Raw genomic sequence first — 20711 nt, forward strand, 5'->3', positions numbered from 1 at the left:
CCTTCAAAATAAAAATTAATCTAATCCAGCTGCATATATACATACATATACCTTCATATACACATTTACATGTGTGTGTAAATATATATATACACACACACACATATATATATATACACACACTAGTAGCATCAGCTCTTGCATGTCTGGGGTTGTTTAGCCTGGGGAAGAGGAGAATCAGAGGGGACCTTATCACTCTCTACAACTACCTGAAGAGAAGTTGTAGTGCGGTGGGGGCTGAGCTCTCCTCCAAGGCAACTTGTGACAGGACAAGAGGGCCTGGCTACAGCTACGCCAGGAGGTTTAGGTTGGATGTTAGGAAGCACTTCCTCACAGCAAGGGTAATTAGACATTGGAATGGATTGCCCAGAGAGGATTGTGGAGTCACCGTCCCTGGAGGTGTTTAAGGAAAGATCGGATGCGGCACTTAGTGACATAGTCTAGCTGGTGTTAGGTCATAGGCTGGACTTCATCTCAGAAGTCTATTCCAGCCTCAATAATTCTGTGATTCTGTGATAATATAATGAGATGCTTAACTCTTTCCCGAGTTTCATAGACTTTGTGGGTTGAGCCATTCAAAGTCTAAACATTCGGTACTTGTGAACATACTCATTTTCCATTTGTTAAGCGTAGTTTAGTTTATTGTGACTATACTAAAATAATTATCTAAATGTGCATTTATCAAACTGTAAAAACCTCCTTGAGGCATACATGAAAAAAAACAACCACGTGTTATCAGGAAGTTTATCAAAAGAAATCATATCGATATGTGGTCATATATGGAACAGTTTGTTACATAAAGAAACTTCTACTAAATTCTCTGAACAGCACAGACAGTACTGAGAAAAAGAGCGTAATTTATATATATGTGTGTGTGTGTGTGTGTGTGTGCACGTATGTGATTATACGCTGCTTTAAACATTAACAAGAAGGAGTAATGCTCCATGGTCTACAAATGTCAGGCTATCATCCCTGTATTTTGGATGACGAATGATCAATCTAGAGTTAAGTGTATGCTAATCTGAGGGTTGGAACAGCTGAGAGTTTTTAGCTCCTGGATTAAGCAGTAGCTGGTGTAAAAAAACATGTGATGTGGCCAGCTATTTTTCTGACTGTGAATCTGAGTAACCAGAGTATGACCATCAACTTGCTAACACCTAAGTGTGATGTAGTGCACTACTTTGCTGTAAATATTTTCAGAAAACATACCAGGGGTTATAAAAAATAAATAAATTATTACTTTCTTTGAGGAGGTCATTTCTTTTCTCTGTAGAAAAGAGCTGGCTGTGAAGGGTGGGAGTTGAGCTGGGCATCCAAGATGGGCTTGCTTTGGTCAACAGAGAGAGAACAGTGAGCAGAGAGGCATCTTGGAGGGGAAGGGGAGCAGCTACTGAGTAGAAAGAACAGCAAAAGGCCTCCAGTAGCATGGTAGGCAGGTGCTCAAAAGGAAACATTGTGTTCACAAGCATGTTTACTTGTACTTGAAGTAACCTGACAAGCTATGCTTATGTGATTTTCTTATTCACTCTACATCAGTACGACTCATTCTTTTCCTGTGCTTCACCTGAAGCTTTACCTGAGTTTTATTATGCTATCAAGTCACAGTTCTCTTCCACAGTTAGGGCTATTCACTGTAGCAAGCAGAACATTCTTTCCCTACAATTATCACCCTTTCTTCATTATCATTCTTCAAACCAAGAAAGTAAATCCCATTTATAATCAACCTTATTGTCCTTATCAAAGTTTATATTGATTGGAAGTTTAAAAGCTAAAGCTTATTTTTTTTCAGCAGAATTCTTCTATGCATTGAGTTCTCATAAATGTGAATCTTTATACTGCTATCTTATGACTTTTATCTCTTTTTACTGAATATGAATTTTGTTATGAAATTGCATGATGTGAGTTACAATATTACACTTTATTCCCCACTGTCCTTCCACCTGTAATTTGTGATCATTCTGTAACACATGCTATTAGAGCAGCAGACAGTTAATTTTTATTTCATCTGCATATGGTGGTTTCCATTATTCATTTCTTCAGGAAATTCTAAAGGAAACAAGTCTTACAGTTTAATTTTCTCTGTATATATCTATCTGTCAGTTGCCTTCCTCTTCTCTTGGTAATGTCTGAATTTATTCCTATTAACTGAATTTGACAGAAGCATGAAGTTATCACAGAAAATTTTACCCCTGTCAAATTTGGTTGATATTCATGCGGAAATTCTGTGGTAACATTTTCCACATGTTTCTCTGAACTAAATGGCTAGGTAGAAAACACACCTTGCAATTCCTCAGTTGAAGGAAAGGTTTCTAAAGTATGGCCCTTATGAGATACTAGAAAATCCACTTGGGGACTCAGTCTTCAAATACAAATCCATGTTAAAGCAGTCCTCATGAGTTCTGATTCAAAGAATTAATTATTACCAGTTCAGCCACTTGCAGACTAGAGGGGATAGTTATGTTTGTCTTTTCTGAACTGCTGCACCCCTAGATGGGGTCAATTAGATATTAATTACTGACAGAACTACTATGAAATACTCTAGGCTGGTAAGAAGTAATGTAATATTTGCTAGGACAAAAGTTTGAAGTAAATTCCTGCTGTCCTTTGTTGTCACACATATTGTTCTATTATTGCTTTCCATCTCTGAAGCGACTATTCACCAGGATTTAGGAATATGTTATCTAAGGAAGAACCCACAGTATCTTGCTGTTTGGTTTCTTTCACTGGAGCTCATGACACCATCACAGCATGACGGCCAGACTCAGAAAGAGCAGCAGTTATGATTAAAAAAACATGTTTTTCTGTGTATAATTGTCACGGTGGATTTTTCACAGACTCAAATATGGTAATCGAAGACAAGTTATTTCTGTATCTGAGGGCCTTAATATGCCCAAAATAACTGATGTAACATATGGGCAAAGAGAGAAAAAGCAGAGCTGTGCTCATTTAACAAATGCATATTCTTTTCACTACTCAAAATTGTTTCTACTTTATTATCTGCAAGGTCAGAACAGTCTTGGATGGTTAACTTTCTTATACACATTCCAGAAAGCTTCAATCCCACAGTTTTGAACTTACAAGAGCAACATTTCTTAAAGGGGACTTAGATTCTGCTGGTCCCAAACCCCACATATAATGAGACTGATTTTATTGGTGGCAGAAAGTTGCCTTAAAAAATTCTCTTTCTAACTCTTGAAAAATGCTTCTGTATTTTAACATCATTTCCAGCTTTTCATATCCTGCCATAAATAACCCTGATATTAGCCATAAAAAGAAGGGCAAGGGGTGGGAAAGGAGGGAGAAAAATGGGGCAAATAGTAATATCTGGATGCCAGATGGCACTATCGTAGTGATGGGGCCCCTGAGTTTTAAAAAAAAAGATAAGTAAAAATTTAACAAAAAAAAAAAAAAAAGGAAGGAAATGCCTGACATGCATCAGTGGGGTGAACAAAGCCCTGGGCAACTGGTTATGGCACAGAGAAGCCAGTGTGGCAGTCACCCAATACCTCTTTCTTAGTTTTCAGTAGGTATTTATGCTTCCAAAGACATAAGATATTTTATTTTGGTTTTCCCTATTAAATAGTTTCCATCATTATGTTTATGCCTGATCTACAAGTTAATAAGTAATTTTATAACTTTCTACAAGCATTGTACTTTAAAAATAAACCATGTTATGATTATTAGATTGCCCAAAAAAAATGTAATGAGGACATATGCATACTGGTAGGCTGTTGATTGCCCACTTCACTGTCATGCAGTGACGAGGAAAACAGAAGTTAAAGGAACATCTCTTTAATAACATTTAATGGCAAAAGAATTAACCTATGTATGTGGCCTGTCACAGGGAAAATCAGCTATGCAGCAGCCTGGCATTTGGTAATGATTTCTATCTATTCATTCAAGGAGGCCCTGTTGACAGTCACCACTATTTAGAATTTATGTGTAATATTCATACAGAACAGAAATGGTTATCCCTCCCTAGAAAGGGAAGAAAAGCAGCAGTCAATTCCATCAGCAGTATAGAATGATATGACACAAAGATGAAGGAAAAGATCATATTCAAATTAAACTGAAGAGAAAGTGTAGAGTGATGGATTGTAATCACTCAGATTGGAATTGGGCTTGTAGCAGAGTATGGTGCCGTTATTCTTACAAACGGAGCCCTGAGATTTTATTGATGAGTGGTCATTCATGACCTCTGGTTCACTTCTCTGAACAATGGCACCAACAGCTGCTCAGTACCGTGTGAGCATCCTGTGAAGTTATCTGCCTCCTAAAACCTATGGAAAGGCCGTCTCTCCTGGTGATGAAGAACAGGTTTGCACTTCAGCTCAAGACAAATCTGAGCTCTATTCCCATTTCTATTATGAAAAATCTCTAAGGCTTTGAACAAGCCATTGAGCATTCTATTTCACCGGTAGTATATGTTTTCATATGCCTTAATAGATAGGTGTCTGTGTCTACAAGCATTTAAGTCTTACTGGTATGCGCAGTTCTTAAAACATCAGACACATTCTAGAAGCCAAAGTTTTAGAGAGAGTAGGCTGTGGCTATATGTACATCAAGTGTTCTGGAGCTCTTCACAAAACTTAGACAGGCTTTCCATGAGTCTCACCCTGAATACACTTTGGCTTGCTGTGGAAGGTCTCTATTATTAAGTACTGACTTTTTGTTTCTTATTTTCTGGCTTCACTAGTTACATACATGTTGCTATATGAAGAACAGTATACAACAGCCTTTAAGTGTGCCCAGAGATGGAAGGAAAAAATAAAAAGTTCTCCAATTTTCATTGCTGTTCTGAACTTAAATTCAACATCACTTTTGCTGTCTCTATATGCAAGTGATCATTATGTAGCATTTTAGTCTACAAAACCTGGATTTTTAAATACATTAATATAAATTAAAGAGAGAAAGGTTGTTTATTTTTCAGTATTAGACAAAATCTTTTCTGAAAAGAGCATTCTCATGTGTGAATATGAAAACTAATATCTGAAAATGAAAAGTCCTTGCAAAATTGAGCTGAACAACTGCTATCTACCCAGTGCTCATGAATGGATGAAATTCTGTGGAGAACTGCAATTCACTTGTACTTACTACTGCAATCATGGTAAGTTAGTTTTTCTGTCGCATTGAAAGCTCCTTAAAATATCTTTTCAGTGATTGTAGTACACTGCAAAAAACAATGAGCTCTCAGTACTACATCTGATTAACTCCTCTAGTAGTCTGTCTCTTTTGTTCTTGTGTTTCCATTTGTGATGTACCTCATGCGTCTATACTCTGAAGTGTAATGAATTTGTCATTTTTTCTAAATTAATAATTCCAATACCAGGCAAAATATCATGCCTCCTTGTTTGAAATACAGCAGCTCTTCAACAAAGTACAGTTACACAATAATAAACAATGTAAGATAATTATGATTTCTGTCTCTTAGTTTGTCAGATAAGAAGCTATACATTTAAACTAACAAAAAAAGTCATAGTGGCTGACTGTTTAATCGATGACATGAGATTTTACATATCAAAATATAACTACAGCAGTTGCACAGTCTCAGCAAAAACAAAATGAGTGGCAACCTGTACTGTTAAAGAATAATACTTTCAGAATGAAGGATATAATCTCTGAAACAAGACCCATCTTTTAAGATGAAATGTGTCAGAGAAGGGAAATGGAATTGATTTGCATCATTAGTTTCTCAAAAGCTTTGCTCCAGAAAGAAACCTTGCAGTTTTTGTAGCAGCATTAGAAACAGTTTCAAATATTCCAGTAATTTCTGAAATCCTTTTCTTTCCATTCTGTGACTTCTTATGTTTATGACTAGCAGTGGGTATCAGGTGTATAACAAGGCATTATAGACACCCGCAGAAAGTGCATGAACAAATGCACACTCTCCTCTAGGAGATTATGATGTTGCAGTCAGGGTTCCTGGTACATACAAACTATGCAGCAGCACTAGGTTTCTTCTTGGTTTTGGGAGGGTTTTTTTTAACCCCAGAGTGAAGGGAAAACCTTTTTGTAAACTAGAGCAAGGCTGCAGAAAACCATGTAAAAATACTTTCAAAAATGCTAATCACAAAACTAAATTTCCTTTTTCTTCCTATCAGACTATTTACAGGATTCACAAAATGAATATGAGTTTCCTATAATCCTGAGTATCTTTAGACTATAGAAGAGACAGATGCGTGTATTGCCTTCAGCACTGGGCCAAGCAGTACAAGTCTGTTGTGGCTTGTCTAAATAAAGATAAGCAGGAGAGGAATACTGTCAGGGACAGACATACTGCCGACTCTGATGGATTTGATAAATTTAGGTAATGCCTATGATTAGGTGCTGAGGACCCACATGTCTGTCAGGCAATTGACCCCTATCACAAAAAAGCTTTCAGTCCATTAGATCATTACTCAAAAGATACCAGGAAAAGAAAAAAACCTGCTGAGTGTGAAGATGACAGAGCCTAAACATTTACAGTTAACAGGGAAAAATTACTAATGGGGATTATTCCAACTATTTGCTCTTCTGTTCTAATAGAAACTGAATTTATTACTGGAGTGCTTTAATACCAGCAACAACAATTATCTAAGCTTAAATAATGCAGATCATGGAGTATTTGGAAATGAGTTTTTCCACAAAGATTTAAAAACCAGTGTACACCAACAGGACCTTAGCAAAACAAGATGTGTTACATTTAAACAAGATGGTAAATATGTACTATGGAGTTGAATGTGACCCTTCTACTCAATGTTATTTTGAGTAAAATGCTAGGCCAATTTCTAAAACTGATATTTTTTTTAAGATGTTGAAAAAGTAGTGACTACACAGAAAAACTTAGAAATCTTTCCATCATTCCATTGTTTTCAATTTTTTGGGTGTTTTGTTTATTTTTTTTAATGAGAAGAGAAAATAAATATGCTAGGGAAAAAATAATGAAAGCTGCTAAAGAAAGGATGGTTTCTTTATATATTTTTATGATTTCAGATAAAGTCTTAAAAATTATTGCTGGAATACAATGATTGAATTTATTTTCCCTGTAATACTGCAAACATCTGGTAACAGCATCCTGTTCAATACTTACTAGTGACATAATTGTAGTATCAACTAAGGCTAACGTGATCTAGGTTGAACACTAGCACAAAGTAGCTAGTGGGATCATGATGCACATTAGGAGATTGTGGGATACCTTACACTGAGACATCTTGGGATCAAGAAAGGTGCTCTAAGCATGTATCTTTCTTCCTAGATATAAGGAGACACTCCACATCAGTACTTGAGAGCCCTTCACTTTTGCCATTGAGTTGTCAACAGTATGACATGGTTCTTTTGTGTATTGCATAACAGCCTTATGATGAAGTGTTTGTTTATCAATGAAAAGAATTCAGCATGGACAAGACTACATTGCTTTTGCCTTCCTGGCTTTTTGTGGACGTAACTTACCATGCTCTCTTTTCTCTCGCAGGTTTATTCCTGAGGCTTGGTCCACTTGTAGTGTCACCTGTGGAGTGGGCATGCAGGTGCGGCTTGTGAAATGTCAAGTTCTTCTCTCTTTCTCTCAGTCTGTGGTTGACCTGCCCATTGATGAATGTGAAGGTCCCAAACCTGCGTCTCAGAGATCCTGTTACAGTGGCCTCTGCAGTGGAGAGGCAACAGAATATAATCCAGAGGAAACTGAGCTGCTGTATGGCAGCTTTCAGGAGCTTTATGAGCTTTATGACTGGGAATACCAGGGCTTTACTGAGTGTTCAGAGTCTTGTGGAGGAGGTAAGTGCAAAATGTTTCTGTGCTGTATTTACTTTCCCTCTTTATGTGTGTGCTTTGCAGTCAAGACCCACAAATATGCTGCTTTTCTACAGCTATTTAGAATCATAGAATGATTTAGGTTGGAAAAGACCTGTAGGATCATCAAGTCCAACAGTATTTGAAAAGGCATGGATGAAAACTGTGGGGAAAAAAAAAACAACCCACGTGCAGAAGCCCAAGACTTTCAAGTTCCATAATCAGTGTGTCACCAAGAGTGTTCAATGTATCACACATTTCTCTTTCCTTGTATCAAGTGATTATTCAAAAGGCACTCATGAAAATACAACTAAATGTGAAAGAGGTCTGGTGATACAGTCTAAGAATCATGTGTTGGTTTTAGGTTTTATCTCTTGATTCATACTGTGCAAGTATAAACATATGGAAGTAAATTGTCCTCCCTTTGTAGATGCATTAAATTATGTATAAGTCTAACAGCTCAGCCAGTTCCCTAAATTCTGTCAGTAAGGAAAATTAGCTCTGATACCACTGCAAAATAAAACATATGATAGAAGCACTAACTGCGGTTGTCCAAAGCTAGCAAGTGTGTTACTTGGGAGTTTGTCAAGGTTAATCAGAGCCCCAGGTTCCACATGTTATAGATTAATAATCCATAGTTCTCTGATATCCCTTTTTTTCCTGTCATTTTGTCTAGCTGGTTCTAAGAAATATGTATTTTTTTAATTAAACCTAGGCTTCTTCAGCTACTGTCTTTTTACATTGCATGTTTCAGGCTACTGAAAAAGGATTACTATAGATAAATACAGAATAGGCACCGTAAAACTGGAAACCACTCAGCACTTAATGAATGGTTGATAGTATGATCAGTACAGATTCACTAGTAATTAGTTACAAACTTTAAAAACACAGTAGAAAAACAGGTTTTCTGTGCTTGCTTTTAACTTCCTGATGGTAGTCAGTGTTTAGAGCAATTTGTTGAGAGTTCACAGAATCACAGAATGTTAGGGTCTGGAAGGGACCTCAAGAGATCATCTAGTCCAGCCCCGCTGCCAGAGCAGGATCACCTATATCAGATCACACAGGAATGCATCCAGGCAGGTCTTGAACGTCTCCAGAGAGGGCAACTCCACAACCCACCCAGGAAGCCCGTTCCAGTGTTCCACCACCCCCACAGTGAAAAAAACTTTCTTTGTGTTTCCATGGAACTTCCTATGCCTCACCTTCCACCCACTACCCCTTGTCCTGTCATTGGACATTACCAAGAAGAGCCTGACACCATCCCTTGGCACTCACCCTTTACATATTTATAAACATGAATGAGATCATCACTTAGTCTCCTCATCTCCAAGCTAAAGAGACCCAGCTCCCTCAGTCTCTCCTCATAAGGAAGATGTTCCTCTCACCTAATCATTTTTGTGATTCTGTGTTGGACTCTTTCAAGCAGTTCCCTGTCCTTCGTGAACTGAGGGGCCCAGAACTGGACACAATATTCCTGATGTGGACTCACCAGGGCACTGCCCTTCTAAATACACCCCAGAATGGCATTGGCCTTCTTGGCCACAAGAGCACATTGCTGGCTCATGGTCAACCTTTCATCCACTAGGACCCCCAGGTCCTTTTCCCCTTCACTGCTCTCCAACAGGTCAGTCCCCAAACTATACTGACAGCTGGGGTTGCTCTTTTCCAGGTGCAAGACTCCACACTTGCCCTTAATGAATTTCATTAAAATTTCTCCCTGACCAACTCCCCAGCCTGTCTAAGTCTCGCTGAATGGCATCATATCCCTCTGGTGTCTCAGCCACTCCACCCGGTTTTGTGTCATCAGCAAACTTGCTGACAGTGCTCTGTATTCCCTCATCCAGGTTGTTGATAAGTGTATTGAGTAGTACTGGTCCCAGTACTGAACCCTGAGGGACTCCACTAGACACAGGCCTCCAACTAGACTCCTTCCTATTGACCACAACTCCCTGACTTCTTTCTTTCAACCAGTTCTCAATCCACCTTATTATCTGATCATCCAGACCACATTTCCCCAGTTTAGCTGCAAGGATGCTGTGAGAGACAGCATCAAATTCTTTGCTGAAATCAAGCTAAGCCACATCCACTGCTCTACCGTCATCTATCCATCTAGTTATATCCTCATAAAAGTCTATGAGGTTGGTCAGACATGACTTCCCCTTGGTAAAACCATGTTGACTGCTCCTAATGAACCTCTTGTCCTTCATATGCCTAAGGACAGTACCAAGAATAAGTTGCTCCATTACCTTTCCAAGGATGGAGGTGAGGCTGACTGGTCTATAGTTATATGGGTCCTCTTTCTTACCCATTTTGAAGATTGGAGTGATGTTTGCCCTCCTCCAGTCACCAGGTACCTTTCCTGTCCCCTATGACTTACCAAAGATGGTGGAGAGTTGTCTGGCAATGACCTCGACAAGCTCCCTCAGCTCCCACAGGTGCATTCCATCAAGCCCCGTGGATTTGTGGATGTCCAGATTACTTAACTGTTCCCTAACCCAGTCCTCATCAACCAAGGCAAACTCCTCCTTTACACTGACTTCCTCAGGGGTCTCAAGGGTCTGGGACTCATGAGGACAGTCTCCAAACAAAGGCAGCATTCAGTAACACACAGCACTATCCATGTTATTCGTATCCTTTCTCACCACCTCATTCAGCAGTGGGCCTACATTGCCTCTAGTCTTAGTTTTTCCTCCAATGTATTTGAAGAAGCCTCTTCTGATGTCCTTGACCTCCCTTGCAAGGTTGAGTTCCAAGAAGGCCTTAGCCTTTCTAGTTGCCTCCTTACATCCTCTGACAACAGTCTTATACGCCTCCCAAGTGGCCAGCCCCTCCTTCCATTATCTGTAGACTCTCTTCTTCCACTTGAGTTTGCTCAGCAGTTTCCTACTTAACCATGTTGGTCTCCTGGCTCCCTTTCTCAATTCCCTGGAATCCTCTGATCTTGAGCTTGGATGTGGTCCTTGAATCAACTGTCATGGGCCCCTTTGCTTTCTAGTACCTTGTCCCATGAGATTTCCCCTAGCAATTGCTTGAAAAGGCCAAAGTTAGCTCTGCTGAAGTCCAAGGTCCTGAACTCCATCACATGGTCACTGCAGCCAAGGCTGCCCTCAGCCTTCACTGCTTCAACCAGACCGTCCTTGTTAGTGAGTATCGGGTCCAGTAGCACTCCTCTCCTAGCTGGCTCATCCACCATTTGCATCAATGCACTGGAGGAACCTCCTGGACTGTGGCTGAGTAGGCCTTCCAGCAAATATCTGGGTAGTTAAAATCCCCCCATGAGAACCAGTCCCTGTGATTGTGAGGCTGCTGTCAGCTGCCTGTAGAAGGGGTCATCAACTTCCTCATCCTGATCAGGTGGCCTGTAATAAACACCCACAACAATATCAGTCATGCTAGCCTGACCCTTAATTCACACCCACAAACTCTCAGCTAACCTCTCACCCATCCCTGGACAAAACTCAGTATGTTCTACTTGTTCCCTCATGTAAAGAGCAACTCCACGACCTCACTTTGTTGACCTGTGTTTCCTAAAAAGGGCATACTCCATGTCTACACTCCAGTCATGTGAGCTGTCCCGACATGTCTCCGTAATTGCCACCAGATCATAACCCCTTGACTGCACATGGATTTCTAACTCCTCCTGCTTATTCCTCATGTTGTGTGTGTTGGTGTACAGGCATTGCAGGGAGTGAGCTGAGCTCCTTCCTGGCAGGGTGGGAGGCCTTCTGATAGTCATTAATACTAGAAAACTGCCCCACTGGTGCAAATGCAGCAATAACCCCAACCCCCTTCAATTCTAGTTTAAAACTCTGTGAACAAGCCCTACTAGTTCCTGTCCTAGAATCAGACCATTGCCACTATATCTTTGTTTCCTGCATAAAATATATGACACTAGGCTAGTGTGTACTCAGTGATGACAAACACTGACTTTACAGGAGCATCCATCATACATTGAGGCTACTAGCGAGTAGTAACAATTTATCAGACTTACATTATGAATAGTGAAACTTCTAGAAATATCCTTTTGAAATAAAGCCATTTCTTTGACAGTAGTGGCTGTATGTGTATTTTTCAATATAACTTATAGATATTGATGACAGAGACCTTTTCCCATATAAATTTAAGCTGTTTTAATTGTCAACAAAAATTGTTGGCCAAGATTTCCTTTTTCTCCTACACCAACTGCAGATTTTCCAGATTAGCCTATGCTAAGTCAGATATTTTTGCAGCCGTAGGTGCAAGACCAACCAAACACATTTTATTGGGTTTGGAGTCTCAAGAGAAGAAATTGGATAGATGCAGAAGTAATGTTTCACTTCTCCAAAGTAGCAACTGGAAGGAATTAGTTTCATAGTCTGCTGTTCGTGGCTACATTTCCCAGAGCTGTCGTCAAATATCATGTAACAATCATTATATTCTGATTGATATAAAACAATTAAACATTTATTTGATGGTATTTTGGAATTGAACTTAAACTACCTAGATTCATGTCCCACCCTTACACTCTTTTATACTGTGATTTCCTACTGAGAACTCAGGGGTGGTTTTTTTTAGAGAAAGCAGTGTTAAAGCAGACAGAATTTTGTTCTAGTAATGCTGTCCAGTAAATAATGTTTAGAATTCAGCTACTTGACAAAAAAGCCTCTTGAAGATCATACACTTATCTCTGTACCATGGAATTTCTGACAGAAAATCAAAGGTCTTTATAATCTCTAAATGTTCAACAATCCATCCTAATCTAAATCTTAAAACCACTTGCCACATTGACCTATCGAAAACAGAGGGAGAGATGTTACCACTATGCTAAGACACATAGTCAAGGAGGCACTGAAGAAAGTGATTCTGACCATGTTTGCTTACTGCTGGAGCAAGCCAGATTCTTTTTTATTTTTCTTTACTTGCTGGCACAAGAGCCAGAAACTTCTGACAATACACAGTCTAGCAACAACAGACTGGTTATGTTCAGACAGGAGCCTTTTTCTGCAATATGTATGCTGTCAGGAGAGATTACTGGTCCTTTAAACTACATTTAAAACATAACCTTACACTACCTTTAAAACATAAAAAGTTACAAGAATGCCTGAAAGACGATTATATTGAGCATAGTAGGATACTGGTAGGATAGACTAAAATTCCTGAAAATATAAACATAACACATAACATAACATAAACTTAGGTGAGAGGGATAAGCATGGGGAATGAAGTCACTGAAGATCTGGGACAGGCTGAATACTGAAAAGTGAAGTGTACTACTATCAGTATCATAGATATATAAATATCATAAAACAAAGACATCAGTCTGAGAAATGGACAAAAGTCTGCATTCAAGACAGTTGCAATCACTTTTGGATATTCAGCATTGAAAGAGACAACACAAAATTGTTAAGGTAATTACTAATTATCGGTCAAGAGCTCAGTAGTGACACACTTCAGACAGAAGAAGTTGAAGCTGTGGAAGCAGCCCATTTACAAAATTTTGAGCTGAAAATAAAAACATCCAGCACATGCATATGGTGAGCAAGCTCTATCTCTATCAAGCACAATGATGTCTCCAGTATGTGGCTGGACTTGATGGTTTCTTTCCACACAGTTAAGAGTCCTTTCCCAGTTTATGTACTTATGGGTTAGCAGTCCACCTGGTTTCATCAGGTGTTGCTGACACACCAGCAGAAGCAATCAATGCAAACTAGAGACCAGTAACTTGAATAAAATGTCATTTCCTATCAGGTAGAGAACCACCTCTGTTCAGCCAAAAGAAATTTGTCCTGGGGAATCCATTCAACTCTCTTCATTGTATAATGTGATAACATGCTCGACAGCAAAATTATTGAGCTGGAAAGATACTGAATATGATGGTAGAAGCCATATTGTTTATATAGAGAGAATTCATTTCTTTCTTTTCCCAGAAATAAACCACTGCCGTTTGTTTTATTCTCTCAATGGGCTATCATTTTTACAATTTTTTAAGTCATCTGGGAAATTAATTAAATAGCAAAATGTCTTGAAAGTTTTGGGCCATCTTGTAAAGAAGGAAACCCACAACAATGTTGACTGACTTCAAGGACTTTAGTTATTTAAATGTCTGACAAGGTCAAACTTCTTTTTTCTCTTCAACATCTTGAGTACTGTGGAGGCACTGCTTGTTCTTGAGTCATAGGCATGGCCTGAACAGGCTTGCTCCTATAGGAGACAATAAATTGCTCAACATGAAGCTTTGCTCTGGGCCTCTCCTCAGCCTCTACTACGGGGAATGAATCCATGCATAATTTTTGTGCAGGAACTATGATGAGTTGCAGCAATTTGGTTCTGCTGAATTAGAGGATATAATTATTTACCTGATAGCATGTGCACTGGCACGAGAAACAGCAAGAAGTATTGTCAGATCTGTTACACTGTTCTTGGAGCTCTCCAAGCCCTTCCAATGCTTTTTTTTTTTAATGTATTATTACTTAAACATACTTTTCTTCAAAAGATTGTGAGATATATGGGGGTGTGTTAGTGTGAGCTGAAATTCACCCCACACCAACAATAACCAGGCTAGCTCCGTCTGGAAGCAAATGCAAGCTGTATTTACAAGGAGATCTACAACCTGTGATGAAATGTGTGATGGTTTGAAACTGTCTTTTTAATTTTTCTTTGCAAAGTTCAAAAGTGAAAGAGTGTAAATAAGTCAATATTGGGTGTAAGAAAGCAAAATAATGATTGTTCTAAACACTTCCATTGGATAGATAGAAATGTTTAAGAACTATTACTCAAAACAAAGTGGGCACTCTGCATTATGCAGTCGTGGCAGTTGCTGGGCTGTCTGTTTCTTCTTCTCTTCTGGCTGAAGATAACACACTGACCTTCGTGAGCTAAGTTAACAACTTCTCTGCTTTAGCTAACTCTGCTTTCTGCCACGGGGATCTGGGGGGGAGGCCTCTGGGAGAGAGGCCCCTTGGGAAAGGTCCCCTTTGGGGGGAAGCAAAGGGATCTTGATTGTGCTTTTTCTGTTGATTGTATATATTTGTAAATGTTGTAAATTTTGTATATTTGTACATATTCATTGCATTTCATCATTGATTGTAGATTCTGCTTGTAAATACAGCTTGCATTTGCTTCCAGACTGAGCTAGCCTGGTTATTGTCGGGGTAGGGGGGGAGGGGGGTGGAATTTCAGCTCACACTGACACATTTTTTTTATTTTTGGTGCTCCAACTCGGGGCTCGATTGCTTGTATGATTTATTCCTGCTCAGATTAGGAAGCAAAATGAAGCTGTTTTGGTTGGTTTGGCATTTTATTTATTCTTGTCTGACCCTGGTGATCTACAAATGGGCCATTTTGTGAGATATGTGGCATATAAGTCATTTTTTTGGGTTAAGAACAAGTTACTAAATGTCGTTGATTTCTGTTGTGGTCTTATTGGGCTGGGGAGATACGGTAACTCAACTATAAATCTGCCAGCAGAAGCATTTGAGTTTGCTATTCCTCTTGCAGAGGATTATGTGAACCAGTAGAATCCTAAATCAATTTTTATACTAATCCTGATTCTGGTGCTTGTGGCAGCAAACATTTGGCTATTGGTAGCACTGTATCAAGAAAGACATAAGGCTACTTGCTCTTGCAACCTGCATAGACGTAAGAGGAAGCATAGAAAAGCTCAGAAAGATTCAGAATTAGGTTCTGATTCTGATTACAGTGTCCAGGAGATCACAATTAAGGTTTGTGAGAAAGCTGCTGACGGCCTTGACTCAGAGCCAGCAGCAGTAGCTGTGGGATCTTTGCCAGAAGGCCTGGGAAATGTGCCAGAATCTGAGATAAGAGCTGTGACTACTCAGGCAGACGCCATTAACGAGGCGCAGGCAGATTCGGCACAGGCAGACACAGCTGCACAGGCAGGCGCCATTACCGAAGCACAGTCTCCTCCTCCTCCTTCTGCTGCCGATATGGAGGCAGCAGCAGCTGCAGGGCCTCAAAGCATACCTGCTCACTCTGCACAGAATTCCTCTGCACCTGCTGATTCTGCACAGAATTCCTCTGTACCTGCTAACCCTGCACAGAATTCCTCTGCTCTTTCCAACTCTACTGCGAATGTGAAAGCAAATCCAGTAAATTTGGTGGAGGCTATCCCCAGAAAGCACAAAGGAGCTACAGGAGGAGATGCAGATGGTGCAGAAGATGGTGCAGAAGGTGCAGATGGAGGTGAGGGTCCTTCTACTCAGGGTCCCTCTGTTAAGAAAGATCCTTCTGGTGAGGAAGGGAAGGTTAGCCTTAAAACTCTGGCAGACCTTTTGAGACCCCACATGGATGATGGAAATGTAGGTCAGGATGTAGACCTTGGTAAATTAACAACTGCTGGAAGTGCCTCTGAACTTCAGGAAATTGCACAGAGGATTACAGTAGGAATATGGGGACAGCAACCTCAGGATGATGAGGAGGAGGAGGAGGAGGGTGACATGTAGACAGCTAATGCACTCAGACAGGAAATGAGACATATGATGAAAGATTACATCAGAGGAGATACTGAGCCAGTCCTGTCTTGGCTAGCCAGGTGTTTTGATATGGGAGCCCCAGCATTGGTGGTAGGTGACAAGTCGGCCTCTCAGTTGGGGATGCTCTCAAAGGATACAGGCATAGACAGGCACCTAGGCAAGTGCATTGGTAAAGTTTCTCTGTGGGCAAGCCTCCTACTGGCAGTCCTGATGAGGTACCCCAGCAGATGATTTACCATGGAACCCTAAGCCTTTAACCACAATAGATGAGGGAATCAAGCATCTGAGAGAACTTGCTGCGAGAGAAGTGATGTATGGAGATCATGAGACTCTGAATCCTGATGAAATTCCTGTTGGAACAGGCCTTGCCAAAAAGCTCATTAAGCTTGCTCCTCCTAATTATGCTACTATTCTGGCAAGCAGGATTGTGGCAAGAAATTATGGTGGAGCACCTCCTACTGTTGGCCATTTCACTGACCAAATGAGGCAGTTGGAGGATAGTCTCGCACGTACTTCTTTGGTTTCAGCCATTGAAACTTTGTCTGGAGAGATAAAGAATTGCATGAAAGAGCTGAAGGAAGAACTTAAAACCTCCATATCCAACTTGATGAAGGGGGATGATTCTGATTCCTCTTCCTCCAGATGAATACAAGTTTCAGCTGTCAGGAACAGACGTGCTCCAAGAAGGCCATTCCAGAATAGGTCAAACCAAAACAGACAGCAGAGGCAATCACGTGGCAGTATCTGGATAACTCTGCGTGATCAGTTTGGTGAGAACATGAACAGATGGGATGGTCAACCAACTTCTGATCTTTTCAGGAGGTTACGGGAGCTGCAGAGGGGCAGATCCCGAGGTAACAATACCAGAAGGGTAGCTGTCACCTCCTCAGTTTCCCAGAACAACTCCAGTACCTCCAACAGTGATTCTAGTTCTGGTGCTGGACATTGTGCCAGCTGTACATGTGGATGTAATCCCCACAATTAGGGGTGCCCTGCCTTCCACCAGGGGGAGGTAAGGGATAATGGAGATAACAGAATCTATTGGAATGTGTACATCCAGTGGCCTGGCACTTCAAAATTTCAGAAGTACAGAGCCTTGGTTGACACAGGAGCTCAGTGCACCATAATACCATAAAATTATCAAGGGGGAGAATCTATAACTATTCAGGGAGTCACTGGTGGATCTCAAGAGTTGTTTAAGATAGAGGTTGACATAAGTTTAACTGGGAAGCAGTGGAAGAAACATACTATTGTAACAGGTCCTAATGCACCTTGTATTTTGGGAATTGATTTTCTGAGAGAAGGGTGTTTCAAAGACCCTAAGGGTTACCAATGGGCTTTTGGAATAGCAACTGTAGAAATTGATGGAGGAAAATTGAAGTTGTCCATTAGACCTGAGCTTTCAGATGAATCTGCAATTGTGGGAGAACATGAGATAGAGGATGCAAAGCTGCCGGTTGCTTCTCAAACTGTGCATCACAGACGATACAGAACCAACCGTGACTCTTTGGTGCCCATTCAAAACTTGATTTGTCAATTGGAGAGTCAGAAAGTCATCAGCAAAACTCATTCACCTTTTAACAAAATGCAATGAATATGTACAAATATACAAAATTCACAACATTTGCAAATATATACGATCAACAGAAAAGCACTATCCAGCTCCCTTTACTTCCCCCCAAAGGGGACCTTTCCCAAGGGGCCTCTCTCCCAGAGGCCTCCCCTGCAGACCTCCCTGACAGAAAGCAGAGTTAGCTAAAGCAGAAAAGATGTTAACTTAGCTTGTCAAGGTCAGTGTGTTATCTTCAGCCAAAAAAGAAGAAACAGCAACCAGACAGCCCAGCAAGTTGCCCCGACTGCAGACTGCAGACTTTGTTTTGAGTAGTAGTTCTTAAACATTTCTATCTATCCAATGGAAGTGTTTAGAACAATCATTAGTTTGCTTTACTCTTTCACTTTCTCTGCTTGAAGTTTGCAAAGAAATATTAAAAAGAGTTTCAAACCATCACATGGGGGATAGAGGCAGGGGGGAAAGTTGGTTCTGAGAAGATGGTGCAATTTTTGAGTTCACCTAACCTTTTCCTAGGTCAGGAAGTAGTAATGAATGTAAATAGCGTACTTCCACTCTGCTTGAATCCCTGTGTATTAGATTTCTAAAAAATTCAGACTAATTGTTATCCTTAGACCCCCTGAGAAAGAAATAGATCCCCTCTCACTAAGTACTTTTTTTCTGTGACATGTATTATTGTAAACCTGACTTTTTATTTTTTTAACTTTGTGATCCAAAAAATATTCCTACTTCACTCATAGGAAAATTGAGACAGAGTAATTTATACAACAAAGAGTAGATAAGGAATTTGTTATCACCAAGGATTTCCTAATTTAAAACTTAATCATCAGATCTTCCAGCTCCTCTCTTAATCCAAATAGCTATCCTTGTCCCAGTTCTCAGATGCAGCCCACAGGTTTGCATTTTCAGTCTAGCCATAGACTGAATGTAGAAGACAACTGAGAGCCCCTGAGTTGTCTGACCTTGTTTTATCTTACTTTTGCATCCATAGCAATCATCACAGAATCACAGAATCAAACAGGTTGGAAGAGACTTCTAAGATCATCAAGTCCAACTGATCACCCAACGCTATCTAATCAACAAGACCATGGCACTAAGTGCCTTATCCAGTCTCCTCTTAAACGCCTCCAGGGACATCAACACCACCACCTCCTTGGGCAGCCCATTCCAATGGGCAAGCTCACTTTCTGGGAAGAACCTTTTTCTAAGATTAAACTTAAATGTCCCCCTGCACAGCTTGAGACTGTGTTCTCTTGTTCTGTTGCTGGTTGCCTGGGAGAAGAGACCAATCCCCACCTGGCTACAACCTCACTTCATGTAGTTGTAAAGAGCAATAAGGTCTCCCCTGAGCCTCTTCTTCTCCAGGCTAAACAACCCCAGCTGCCTCAGCCTCTCCTCACAGGGCTGTGCTCCAGACTACTCACCAGCCTAGTTGCCTTTCTCTGGACATATTCCAGCAACTCAACATCTTTCTTGAATTGAGGGGCCCAGAACTAGACACAGTATTCAGGTGTGGCATAACCAGTGCTGACTATAGGGGCAAAATGACCTCCCCTGCTTCTGCTGGCCACACTATTCCTGATACAGGCTAGGATACCATGCAGACCATGATTCAATCTGCACAAAGGCAAGGGCTTTTGGAGAGAAAAATCATATTCTTGTTAAAACATATCATGCCAAAGGCAAGGCCATCTTCACCCCTTAGCCTGCTTGGCTTATGAATAAATGCCAGCCTCATTGCACTCAGAGTGATAGGATGAGTCATAATTTTCTGTCCAGGAAAGGTAAGTGGTGAATGAACATAGGGACTTTTCACTGCAGCTGAGGCACCTAGTGAGACTGAAAGCAAGGGCAAGTAAAAACCCAGCACTCCACGTGGTGTTTTGATCAGACCATCTCCCAGCTGGCTGGGGAACAGGATACAAAAGGTACAGTAAGCAATGTATAACGGTGCCTGAAAAACAGATGAAGGCTTTTCCCAATAGCAGGGAGAAAAAGGAACTACAATTTCACTACTCCATCCTGATGCTATGCCAAGAGACATTCCTCATTCACACCATACTCCTCAAAGACTGTCAGACAGAGCACTTGGATGTGGAAGGCAAACACTTCACTGCCCTCTAGGAAGCAGCCTCCTCTCTCTTCAGCCAGGGCACCAGACCCCAAGCTGGCAGCATTAAGTGTGAGGCTGTCCTTCTTCATTCATGGAGTAGCCCCAGCACAGCCCTGCTGACACCACTGGGCTTGTGTCTGCCCCTAGCTTTCATATCTCTCCCAGTGCAGAGAGATGACTGTGACCATGCATTGTTGTGTGCAGGTGTCCAGGAGGCTATGGTGACCTGCCTGAACAAACAAACCAGGGAGACTGCAGATGAGACGCTGTGCATAAGCAGCCGCCATCCTCCACAGCTGCTGAAAACCTGTAGCCTGGACCCCTGCCCCCCAAGGTAGGCTTCTTATATCTTATCACCAGGAATATATATTTTTCCAGATTTAAGATATATTTTGAGAAATCCATGTCAGAAGCAAAACAAATACACAAGCACGGATGATGGTAGTTCAGTATGTTGGCCAGAGCCTTTTAATTAACACTAGCAATATGAAAAAAAAATATAAGATGGGTCCTCAGACTCAATGATATTTTGGTCTTGTGACAAGCATTGCCTCACATGAGGTCTTTCTCAGACTGCACAGGCTTACAGTCTCTTCACATCAGTCATACTGACCAGAAAGCACAAAGCAATTGTAAAACCAAAATGCAGACTTCAGATTGCTTGCATATACAGATTCTTCAGACACACAGTCCGTGGATCAGCTTAACGTTATTGAGTTGTGTCACGTTTAAGGACACTTCTGCAACTTTCCCTCTCACAAAATGTTGTGCAGAGCCTCTTCCTCTCTTT

At 40.7% G+C, this 20711-nt stretch overlaps 1 protein-coding gene across 1 annotated transcript in view; it reads left to right on the forward strand.

The window, feature by feature from the left end:
* ADAMTSL1 (ADAMTS like 1) overlaps positions 1–20711 on the forward strand; it is a 198913-nt gene that overhangs the window by 112223 nt on the left and 65979 nt on the right. The window contains exons 16-17 of the mRNA XM_054397580.1: positions 7451–7752; positions 20126–20255. Of these exons, the coding sequence (XP_054253555.1) occupies positions 7451–7752; positions 20126–20255 (432 nt within the window). The remainder of the gene's footprint in view (positions 1–7450; positions 7753–20125; positions 20256–20711) is intronic.

This window comes from Indicator indicator, chromosome Z (genome assembly GCF_027791375.1).
Source record: "Indicator indicator isolate 239-I01 chromosome Z, UM_Iind_1.1, whole genome shotgun sequence".
In the NCBI taxonomy this organism is placed as follows: domain Eukaryota; kingdom Metazoa; phylum Chordata; class Aves; order Piciformes; family Indicatoridae; genus Indicator; species Indicator indicator.